The sequence below is a fragment of the Malaclemys terrapin genome, chromosome 13, assembly GCF_027887155.1.
Source record: "Malaclemys terrapin pileata isolate rMalTer1 chromosome 13, rMalTer1.hap1, whole genome shotgun sequence".
Lineage (NCBI taxonomy): Eukaryota > Metazoa > Chordata > Testudines > Emydidae > Malaclemys > Malaclemys terrapin.
In genome coordinates this window covers 3,155,393-3,167,264 of record NC_071517.1, presented here as the reverse complement: position 1 = coordinate 3,167,264, position 11,872 = coordinate 3,155,393, and the positions used below count along the sequence as shown (strand labels likewise).

General features: G+C 60.1%; 1 protein-coding gene across 1 annotated transcript; it reads left to right on the top strand.

The window, feature by feature from the left end:
* The first annotated feature begins 426 nt into the window (after positions 1-426).
* Positions 427-5,671, top strand: GPR142 (G protein-coupled receptor 142). Its single transcript, XM_054047599.1, has 2 exons — positions 427-568; positions 3,807-5,671. The coding sequence occupies exons 1-2, from the start codon at positions 427-429 to the stop codon at positions 4,685-4,687; spliced, it is 1,023 nt and encodes a 340-aa protein (XP_053903574.1). The 3' UTR covers positions 4,688-5,671.
* The last annotated feature ends 6,201 nt before the right edge of the window (positions 5,672-11,872 follow it).

The window sequence follows — 11,872 nt, the reverse complement described above, 5'->3', positions numbered from 1 at the left end:
GAAGCCCAAGATCACCCAGGGCTGGACCTAGGCCACCAGCCCATTACTCCAGAAAGGAACCTCTGGGACTGGGAACCTGTAGGTTCTGCAAAGCATCACTGGCCGTGGCTAGCATCACTGCAAAGCTTCACTGGCCATGGCTAGCATCACTGCAAAGCTTCACTGGCCGTGGCTAGCTTGGGAAATGCCCGCTTCATAATATGCTGTGTGCAGCTAATGAATTGTGCATCTGGCGCCTACACGTGGGTGCTCACACGTGCTCATGTAACTCCTCTACTCCAGTCCTGAGACACCGGGTGTGCTTGGCCGTGTGAGGTGCATTGCTGGAGCCTGGCCATGCCCCTGGGGCTAAGCAGAGGCAGTTGGGGAGCCCGCAGCGTGTTCTGATGCCCTTGACTTTCCCCCGCCAGCTGCCAATGGTGAAGGATGATGCTCTTGCTGCCCAACAGCACAGCCGGGGCCCGGGTGAGCCACGCCGAGCCGCTGGAGTGGGAGGAGCGGTCGCCCTGCGTGGAGGGGATCATCCCAGTCATTTACTACAGCGTCCTGCTCGGCCTGGGGCTGCCCGGTAAGGCTGGGACGGGGGAGGGAGGGTTCCCTGGCCCCATCGGGCCGGGTGCTGATGCGGGGCCAGGGATTCAGGACTGCCCAAGACACAGCCGCCACCTCACCCCCGGGGGGAAGGACGTGATTGGCTGTGGTGCGTTTTGCCGTGAGGCTGCGTAACCCAGGGGATTCACAGAAAGGCCAGGCGGAGAGGGGACCTCCGCCCTGCTGACGGCACCAGAGGTACGCTGAGGGCCTTCCCTGGAGCTAGCGGGGCTGATCCTGGGTGGCTTGGGCCCCCTGATCTCAGTGGGGGGTTGTGCTGACCTTGTGTGTCTGGATCAGGCTGGGGCAGAGACGAGTGATGGGCCGGGGCAATACAGGGGTCCGGGCAGCCCGAGTGAGGGATGCCCACAAACTGGAGCATGGGAGGAGAGGAGGGTGCTGCGACTGAGGGTGTGAGGCTGTCTGGGCTCCCCAGGGCCCCCTGCGCCCAGGCTGGTGGGTTGGCATTGAGAATTGTGCCCCCTTTGGGGGGTAGCCAGGGAGGATGCTGGGTGTGGGCATCACATCCTGCCCTCGCTCAGAGGGGCTGAGCTCCTGTGAGAGGCACAAGGCCACAGGCCCGTACCCGAGGGCACAGCTGTGACCAGGACGGAGAGCAGACACCGGCGCCTTAGTTTGCCATTTCCATCCCTGTTTGGCCTGTCCCGGCACCCTCCGGTGGCCAGTTGAGCCCTGACTCCCCCGCTGCACCCCAAGGGCTAGTTCTGCCGGAGCAGGGTGGGAAGTGGTTTTCCCGGCCTGGGAGAGTTCGCCATTTGGGGGCTTTTCCCCATCCCAGAACTCAGATGTTTTTGCAAACCGAGACGTCGGGTCGGGGCCGTCGAAACCTTCTGATCATTTTGCAACATTTTGTTTCCATTTCAACCTGTTTCATTTTTTAACCCTGTTTTAAAGGATAAATTCACTCCAATTTTCCAGTAAAAAATTAAACTTACTTTAGAAAACGTTGGAGGGGAGCCCTGGGACACCTCAGAGTCTTTAGAAAAACATTCGCCTCTGGCGATGGTGGGACCCCCCTTCACAGACAGCTTCGTTGTGATGAATTGACATTTCGCTAAGGAAAAAAATGTTTCCTTGGAAAACTCCTGCCCAGCTCCAGTGAGTGCGCCGAGGGCCTGGTGAGGGGAGTATTTCAGGGTAACATTGGGCCTCCTTCCCCGGCCCATAGACCCACCCAGGCTGTGCAGAGGCAGGCCTGGTAGCTAAGACCGCTCCTTGTTTGACTGTGACGCCTCCGTGGTGAGCCGGGATCGCAAGGTCTGTGTGTAGTGATCACATCCTCTGGCCATTCCAGGGGCACTCGCAGCCTTGTAGGTTTCTGTTAGCACCTGCTGGGTGAATTCAGAGCTCGCTGGGCGGAGGAGCCGATGGGGCCAGGCAGAATGTCGGAAAGGCGCGTGCTGCAAACTTCCCTCCGTTCCTGCACCCGGAGCGCCCTCTGCCAGCACCGTCCCACTGTGCCAGGCCAATGCCAGTCACTGACGGCATCTACAGCTGCTCCCTGGGCCTCCCCACCACACCCGCACGCCAGTGGGTGGAGTTGCAATGATGGGTCACGGGCACCCAGAGACGGCGGGCATGGGCGTGCGCCAGCCCCCGGGGAAGGAGGGAGCCCTGATGCTGCCAGGCAGGAGCCGGCTGTTGTGCTGACCAGGGCCTGGCACTGGGGAGAGCCGCGAGCACACACAGCGGGAGGCGGCTGGCATCTCCAGGGCAGCTTGGGAGGTTCCGGGTCAGGGTTAGTCTCTGGAACGTGCCTGTCACTGAGCCTCTGAGCAGAGATCAGCTTAACCGATCCCCAGGGGGGGCAGGTGCAGGCGGCTCTCACCCCAGCTCCTAGGCAATCCCAGGGGCTCGGGCCGACAGGCGGCACCGAGAGCCCCCCAAAGTGCCACCCCCGGCCTGTTAACACCCCAGGCAGATCTCAGGAAGAGAGGGATTCAGGCCCCTAATCTGTGGAGCTACATCCTACCGTCTCTTCGATGGGGTTAAGACGGTAATAACGGTCTTTGGGAAAAGGGATGACTTTAGTTGAGGGGAGCTGGAGCTGGCGCTGCTGGTAAAGTCCCATCCCGTTTCCTAGAGGACAAAACAAGACAAAGACCCACAAAAGGGGAGAGAGAAGAACAGCGATGAGAGAAAATGCAGCTTCAGTCTCTGGTGTTAACTCTCACTTGCATCCTCGCTGCTGGGAAACCCCAGGCCCAGCCCACGATCTGATCAGCCACCCTGAGACCTGGCAAACTTGTACTAGCGACGGGCTGTTTAGGACCTTGCATTTCGCTGCCTTTCTGGTCACAGGCTCGCAGCACTGTTGCAAAATATACTGTTGTGGCTGGCTAAGCCAGACACTTCTCAGACAGACGGGGAAAGGAGAGAGAGAGGGGAAGGGAAGAAATCAGGTGGGAAGGGAAAGAACCCTGGGAGAAGCGGGGGAGACACAGGATAACTCAAGGAGCGGGAGTTATGGCCTGTTTGGACTAAGTCCATCTGTCTGTCTCCCCTTTGCACCTTCGCACAGCAACATTTGTTCTCCTAGGTTACGGTGACCTGAACTTGCAATTACAGCGGGCTGCCAGGAGGGGGCTGCCAGGAGGGGGCTGCCAGGAGGGGGCACCATGCGGGCGGCCCCCCAAGGTTGGCTAATTTCTGCCTGGCTTGCTTTGCCCAAAGGGCCGTCAAACCTGGGTGAGCAGAGGCCGAGTTGCCGCAGCTTTCAGGGACAGACGGCACCTGCATCTCTCAGGCTGACCCAGAGGAGAGATTAACCAGCAAACGCGCCCTGCGCGGTGGTATTTATAGCTGCCCAGCCCAGCCTCCATCCCCAGGTGCAGCTTACCCCCGACCCATTCCCAGCACCTGGCACTTTGCTTTCAGCCCAAGACACCCCCCATAGCAATGCAGGGGCTGGCAGTCTCCCCGCACCCAGCAGCGAATGTCGAGATTGAGAGGGGAGGATGCTGGTTCCTCTCTCCAGCTCAGCGCCGGGTTACCTTGCAAGCAGTAACTTCACAGGTGGCATCTCCCTGCAGATTTTGAGACAGGGTGGCAGATGCTCAGGTTACCCCAGATGCTGCCTGGAGCCATGCTTTGCTCTTGGAGCACGGGCATCCCCAGATCCGGCCGATCTCAGACCTTCCCTCTGTGCTGGGCAAACGCCTTCAACGTCTTGCTGTGATTTGTCCCTATTCCAGTTAACATCCTGACGGTCATCGCCCTGTCCCGCCTGGCTGCCAGGACAAAGAAATCGTCCTACTGGTACCTGCTGGCCCTGACCGCCTCTGACATCCTCACCCAGGTCATCATTATCTTCATGGGCTTCATCCTGCAGATGGCCATCCTGGCCCGTGAGGTGCCCCACACCTTCATCCACACCATCAACGTGCTGGAGTTTGCGGCAAACCATGCCTCCATCTGGGTGACCGTGCTGCTGACGGCCGACCGCTACGTGGCGCTGTGCCACCCGCTGCGCTACCGCATGCTCTCCTACCCCGAGCGCACCCGGAAGATCATCGCCGCCGTCTTCGGCACAGCGCTGGCCACCGGGATCCCCTTCTACTGGTGGCTGGACATCTGGCACGACTCCCAACCACCCACCACCGTGGACAAGGTCCTCAAGTGGGTTCACTGCTTCACCATGTACTTTGTCCCCTGCAGCATCTTCCTGGCCACCAACTCCGTCATCGTCTGCAAGCTCAAGTGGGGGAAGCGGGTGGACGGGCACCGCCGGCGCGTGGGCAAGACCATCGCCATGCTGATGGCCGTCACCACCGTCTTCACCGTGCTGTGGGCGCCCCGGACGTTTGTTATCCTCTTCCACCTCTACATGGGCTCCACCAACAACGACCAGAGGCTGCACATGGCGCTGAACCTGGCCAACATGATTGCCATGCTCAACACCACCGTCAACTTCTTCTTCTACTGCTTCGTCAGCAAGACCTTCCGCCGCACGGCCGGCGAGGTGATCCGCTCCTGCAGTCCCTTCTGCACTGGGCACGGCCAGCCGCCCGCGAACGGGGGCTTTCTGCACTCAGCTCTGAAACCGCTGGGGCTGCTGGAGAATGTGTCCCTTTAGGGTAATGGAGTCGGTGGGGTCCTGCTCTCGAAGGGTTCCCAGTCACCGGAATGTGCAGCCCGGCTACCCCGTTCCCACGTGTCCCCGAGGGGCTTGGGCTGAGGGCGAGATGGGGCGTGCGGCAGCCAGGGCAAGGCGGTGGGTTACAGTGTGCTGGCTGGAGGGGAGGCAGCTGGCACTAGCTGGTATGGGCAAGATGCCAGCTGGTACCGGGACCCCAACAGAGCAGGAACCGCAGAGCTGGTGGCCTGACTTGAGGCATCTGCGATTGCTGTGAACTCATGTTATGGCTGTGGAAGGGAACCGGCTGGCCCGATCCTGTGCCCATGACACCGTACTGGGCAAGCACCAGGCCCAGTGCACTAGGCCGCTCCACCCAATGCCAGTCTCCCACCGGGTCCGTCCGGGACCTCAGCAAGGGTCAGGCTGTGGGGAGGCTGTTTTAATGCCTGGGCCCGGAGGGAGGAGACGCACTGTTGTGTGGGGATGCTGCAGGGGGTGCTAAGCCCTTAGCATCCCACGGGAGGCCCTGCGGTTGTAACACGTATCCCAGGGACGTTTGATTGCCAGGTGGGGAAGCCGAGATGGTGTGGAACTAAAGGACATGCCCAGGGTTACCTGGCAAGGTTGTGATGGAGACGGGAATGGAGCTCAGGAATCCTGACAAACGGTTCCCTGTTCCAACCACTAGGCCAGACTGCTCACCCGGCCATTTGCCGCTTCTGGCCCCCCCAGATGCCAGTTCAGTCAGGTCGGAGCATTTCATCTCTCGCAGCTTTATTGCCCATCGCTCCTGAAGCAAAGGGCTACGCACGCGGTGCTTGGCCAGCAGGACGCCGGTGTTGCAGGATGTTCTGGGGCCCTGGGACCAGCTGAGCTACGTCTGTGAGCGCCACCGTGTATCAAAGCTTCCCCTAGGGAAGCCGGGCAGCAGCCCCAGGGACAGCGGCTGGCTGCCAAGGATGAGCCGAGAGCGCTGGACAGAGTTGGTGCTGGTGGGGCCGTGGCAAGGGCCCTGCCCACACTGCCAGGGCGAGTCCAATAAACCTCCAGGTCATGATCAAAATGCTCGCTTTGGATCTCGTTCTTCCCAGAGCGAACCTGGCGCCGTGTCCTAGGGGGACGGGGGGGGGGGGGGTCTGGCCTCCCTCCCACTCAAGGCTTTATGGAACCAGCCCGAATGGGTCTGCAACGCACAGGCTTGGCTCCATGACGCATCCTTGACTGGCTGCCCCAGTGCCCACAAGTGACCCTATAATAAAGCACAGGCCCAAGAGACCCTACAATAACATGCCACCATGTACAGCCCTGAATGCCCCTACAATAACCCACCAGGCACAGCCCTGGCGCTCACAAGTCACCCTCCGATAACAAAATCCTCGCTTCAAAGTTCCCCCTCAAGCTCTCGCCTATCCCATGGGGCCTGCCCCAGTGGGTGGGGACTGTGAGCCGTGGGCAGATCGGAGGGGGGGGGTAGAAGAGACCCACGGCTGGAACAGCCAGGGGGCTGCGGGTCAGGACTGAGCGGCGTCAGCAGCGCAGTTTCAGGTTGGGGGGGAGCGAGGTTCCCCCAGAGTCGCCTTGGCCAGAGCCCAGCTTTCCAAGCTGCCAGCCCAGCGCACACACCTGCCTCCTCGCAGAGCTGTGCCCCGGCCGGATCCCCCAGACACGTCTTTCCTCCCTGCCCCCCAGAGCCCAGTGCCAGCGACTGACCCCTCCTGTGCGCTGGGCTCCCCCTCTGCCGTTTGCCTCAAGCCAGTGACTCCCAGCCCAACGCCCCCTCGCTCCCCGGGACTTTTACACCAGCCCACTGCCAGCTGGGGAATCCAGGCCTGACTTTTCACCCGTGGCTGCTCAGCCCGATCGCATGGGCCTCGTCTCGGGGAGGGGCGGGGCGCTGAGTTCCCAGGCCAGAGGGTCTCCAGCTGGTCTCCCCAGACACTAATGGCAACGGCTGAAGGGGGTGACCAAAGCTCGATCCATCTCCCGGCTGCCAGCAGAGGGCAGGAGACCCGGCAGCCCCGGCACAGCCAGATGAACCAGTTCTCCCAGCGAAGCGGGAGGGAGGGCAAGGCCTGACGCTCCTTGCAGGAACCCCCTCCCTCCCCCCACCCCTGCCTTGGAGCTGGGCACGGATGAGTCACTTGTTCCTCCCCATGTCACCCTCAGTGGCGCTCTGCTCTCCCAGCCCAAACCCGTCCCTTCACAGCTCCGCAGACCGGCCCTTTCATTGCCACCACCTGGACATGGCAGATAAACAGCAGCCACGCTCCACCCCAGAGGGGGCTGCATGGCAGTGCTGGGCACAGCGCTCCCCTGGGCATAGTATGGGATTGAAACAGCAGGTGCCTTTATCATTCGTTCCTCAGCAGGGCTGGGGCAGGTTCCCCACGCCGAGTAACTGCCCCGTTGGCTTCCCTGACACCTTCCGGAGGAAGCTCACCAAGCACCTTCCACACATGAATGGGTGGCGGGCAGAAGCTGGCGACCCACTTGCCCCGTGGTGAGTCTGGGGCAGAGGCAGGAGGGAGCCCAGGCGCCCTGGATCCACCCACAGGGCCTGATTTTCAGAAGAGCTCAGCACCCCCGTGCACCGAGCTTGAGGATCCGGCCCTGCCACCATAACCCCCGGCCCCTCACCCCCTGGAGGAGACGCCCTTGATCCCAGCCCTGCCCTGCAGCCCTTACAAAGGGCCTTGTCTTTCCTGCCGGTTCGTCGCAGCAGGGAGGGCGCTTGCGGGATATTTAGCAGCGGCTGGCTTGGCAGCCCCCATGGAAAGGCAGGAATCTGCTTTTTCCATGGGAAAAGGGTTTGTTTAAAGGCTCCTCACCCTGGGAAGAGGGAGGCCTGCGGCATTGCGGTGGGACGGAGGAGGAGCGGGAGGGATGGGGTGTGTTACAGGGACGGGGGAGCAGAGGTTGTATCTATATTTATCTGCACACCCAGCTGCAGCCCTCACTGACCCCCACCCCCCCAGCACGCTGCAAACAGGCAGCTGCCGAGGTGCGGACAGGAGGTGCCAGCACTCCTGCCGGCGTTTAATTAAGGTTTCAAGTGGCATGTGCCCCTCCAGCCCAGGCCTGGCACTGTGCCATCTCCGGGACTCCAGATGTCACCTTGGTGATGGGGCGGCTGCGGGGAGCACTCGGCTGCCAGGCGAAGTGGAGCCAGCCTCTGCTAAGCTGCCAGCCGTCGCCTCATGAGCCCCCGAAGACCACCGGGCCAGGGCCAGTGCCACTCAGTCATTCCAGGCCGAAGCTGGGGCCCCCTGAACCCAAAACGGCCTGGGCTGGAGCTGCTCCTGCCTGTCTCTGCCTCCCAAAGCCAGGCTGGGCTCTGGCTTCGCTAGCGGGGACGGAGCTGGCCGAATTCCTGGGATAGGAGCGCAGCACCGGCTGCTCCACCCGCGCTGTGTGGAGCCTGATGTTGCCCTTTGAGACACTGTGGCCCAATGGGTCAGGTGCTGGGCTGGGAGCTGAGAAACCTGGGGACTAGCCCGGCTCTCCTGGGTGACCATGGGCACCTCCCGTCCTCTCTCTGGGCCTCATTTCCGCCGTCCCTAAAGCCGGGCTGATGAGACGCCGGGTCCTAATGGGGTTGGAGACAGAAAGCTGCTCCCTGATCATCCTGCTTGTGTCCGTGGGAGGTGGGGCTGCAAAGACAGCGTGCTCCAGTGTCGGACCTAGATGGGCCCTGCCCCGAGAGCTGTAATCCCCCCCTCACCGCTCTGTGCCTCAGTTTCCCCTTCTGTGAAAGGGGGATAGACGCCTCCCCTGCAGCAGGGAGGCGGCTGTTGTGAAGGGCGTTGAGCCGCATGGATGGAATTCTGTACATGCCACGTGTGATTATTGCTTTGATTTTTCCCCACTGTATATTTAATCCAGAGGTGGATGCTAGCCCAGGCCCGGACTCTGCTGTGCCAGCGTGAAGCCAGAGGAACACCGTGGATGCACCCACTGTAGTACTTTAGGCTCCCATGGTATCTGGACACCTGACACTCTTTAATGTGTCTATCCTGACACATCGCTGTGCGCCAGGGCCCATGCGGTTAGCCCTGGTTTACAGCTGCGGGGGGCTGAGGCCTGGAGCGGGCTCTACGCACTAGACCCCCCCTCTCCTGCCATCGGGGGGTTACACTGGAGTAAGTGTGGGATCGGGGCACTGTTTCTTGGTGCCATTGTAGGGCTCCTGTCTTGGAGCTGAGCCCGGGATGGCCTTTGTCACGGGGAAGCGTAGCTGATGGAGTCTTGCCCTGGTCCCTCTGGGCTGTGACTGGGCGGGAGGAAATCGGGAGCAGCTGCGTTTTGGTTTGTACGGAGCAGCTCACCTGCCGCCCCTGTGGACTCTCTCAGCCATGCAGCGCACCAGGATTGTCTGCCCCACTTTCCTATCCTAAGTCGTCTTTAAGATCCTTAGCGTAATCCCGCCGAGTAATTCCCCAAGCCAGACCGTGCTTCCCACGCTAAGTCTGCATAAACCATGCGGCTCGGCACCCTGGGAGTCCTGCTTGCACACGGGGCTGCCGCGAGCTACCACACCCCACGGGGCCAGCCGTGGGAGAAACCCGGACGCACAAGGCAATGCCTGCTTTTGTCAGTGCTCCTGGGCATCTGCAGCCGGGCATGCCCGGGGCAGAGGGGACCTGCTGACCCGCCTAACCCAGTCCTGGGCAGCCGTGGGCGTAACAGGTCCGTAGTCTCCATCCAGGGCTTTGTGTGCCATCCGCTCTCCTCTCAGGCTGCCCTGGCCCACAGGAGGCTACCAGAGCCAGGGGTTGGCTGTGCACCCATCAGAGACAAGGGCTTCTCAGCCCGCACACGGACTTCGGACGGGCTGCTCCGGATTTGAAGCGGTGAGAGCAGCATCTGACCCAGCGATCTTCCCTCTCTGCCCTGCGGTCCTGCACCCAGTGCTGACTGGGTAGCCCGGGGCCTTGGCATAAACAGCTGCCAGGATCCCCTCACCGGCTGCTCACGGCACATCAATCCAGTCTGGGTACGGGGGCATTGGCTTTTGCCCTGCTGCTGGCACCCCTGGGCGAGACGCTTAGCTGAAGCCGATGGTGTGATGCTGTCTGGGAATCGGCCCTGTCCCTTGTTCACACTCATATAACTGGCGGGGGGAATGCCCTGGAGTGAACAAGTGATATTTGGCAGGTGATCGGCCCATTAATTTTGGCATTTGAGGGACATTTGTGAAGAGATTAGCTCGCTATGAAACGCTGGGAGGAGGTGCCTGCCCGTGCGAAGTAACCGCATCTCATAAACATTTCCAGAGGATTTGCTAGCACTGTGTCCAGTTCCGTGCCGCACCAGGCCGGGGCGAGTCACGTGTGCAGGTCGAGGTGCTGGTGAAGGGGGGGGGGGGCGCGTGCATCTTGATGAATACAGCTGCTATAGTGATAAGTCAACAAGCTGCAACTGGCAATGGAGAGTCTGGGGGGCCTGCTATGGGGTACTGTAGTGGGGGGGGGATCTTTTGAGAAGCAGGGGGGCACTTCCCAGAGGGGAGGCAGCAAGAGCAGTGGCTCAGGCCCTGACCTGCTGCTCATGAGACCTGGTGTCTACTCCCGCCTCTGCCACTCCCCTGCTGGGTGACCTTGGTCACATCACTTTTTCCCTGTTTTTTCAACCTTTTGTGTGTTTAGACTGTAGGCCCTTTGGCGCAGGGACTGGTTCTCCTTCCATGCCTGTGCAGCGGGGCCCTGCTCTTGGTTGGGTGCTCCTATAGTACACTAATAACTCTGAATTTTGCCCAGTTCACCCTGTGGTGAAAAACAATCCCCCCTGCCCCTTTGTTTTAGCAACGGTGTTTTGTTTTTGCAAGAGGAGAAGGAAAATCTGCAAGGCTTGTGAGTTTCCACCGAGGGGCTGATTTCTGGACAAGCCCAGCTGAGACAGGAATGTGCCCACGAAGCCACAATGTAAGCAATGGGCCACTCATCGTCCACAGTAAAATGTTATCACCTTCTCCTGAAGGTGAGTCTTTCTGCTTGCTTAAAACAAACAAAGGAATTGTTCAAATAACAATGGAGTGGTGACACAAGCCGATAAGAGCCAGGAAGCCTGAATATGCTAGCTGATTTTCTATGCTAGATAAAACCGAAACCAGCATGACTAGAGAGGAAAGTTTAGCCTGCAAAGAAATCCAGCAACCAGTTTTGATTTAGCAGAGTGAATCCTTTCAGTCTCTCCTTCTTAGCAGAGGGAAAGGAAATTCTTTCCTTATTAGGGCCTGATCCTGCAGCCAGTTGCTCCCGCAACCCAAGCCCATGGTGCTAGGCAATGGCTCCAAGTTCTTTTGCATCTCTTTGTGTATTTTCCTTGCTGGTGATAGGGCGACCAGACAGCAAGTGTGAAAAATCAGGACAGGGGGTGGGGGGTAATAGAAGCATATATAAGAAAAAGACCCAAAAATTGGGACTGTCCCTATAAAATTGGGACATCTGGTCACCCTAGCACCAACCAGCAGATGGCTGGGCTCAGCAGGGGGAATTGGGTGATAATTTCTGTATCACAGAATATCAGGGTTGGAAGGGACCTTAGGAGGTATCTAGTCCAATCCCCTGCTCAAAGCAGGACCAATCCCCAGACAGATTTTTGCCCCAGATCCCTAAATGGCCCCCTTAAGGATTGAACTCACAACCCTGGGTTTAGCAGGCCAATGCTCAAACCACTGAGCTATCCCTCCCCTCCACCTTTTGTAAAGGACCTATACAAATGGTGGCCTGCATGTTAGGAAGGTTGTGAATGGCCAGAGATGGGGCGTGAAGCCTCCCCTGTAATAGCAGCAGGGGGAAGGCCTGGAGGAGCCTAGACACGGTCTCTGAGCAGCGGCACCATGGACGGCTGGACCTCTGGCTGGTGGGTAGGAGCTACAGGTCGATCCCTCAGTGCACAGCCTGGCTCGGCGCTCAGTCCCTCTCGAGCCATCTGTTCGCCCTCATCGGCGAGCGGAGACGCAGTGCCTCCACACAGGGCCCTGAACAGAATTTACCGGCCGGGGGGCGCCGGTCGGGCCGAGTGTCAGGTGCAGGGCTGAGTCAGCTTCTGGCAAAATAAACCCGGGCTCCGGGCTGCGGAAGGAAACAGCTTCAGGAAGCCGCGTGTGGTGCTAGCCGGGGCCGGGGTGATGGGTCAGCACTTACGGCCGGCAGGAGAGGGAAGCCAGGCCAGATTGTGCTG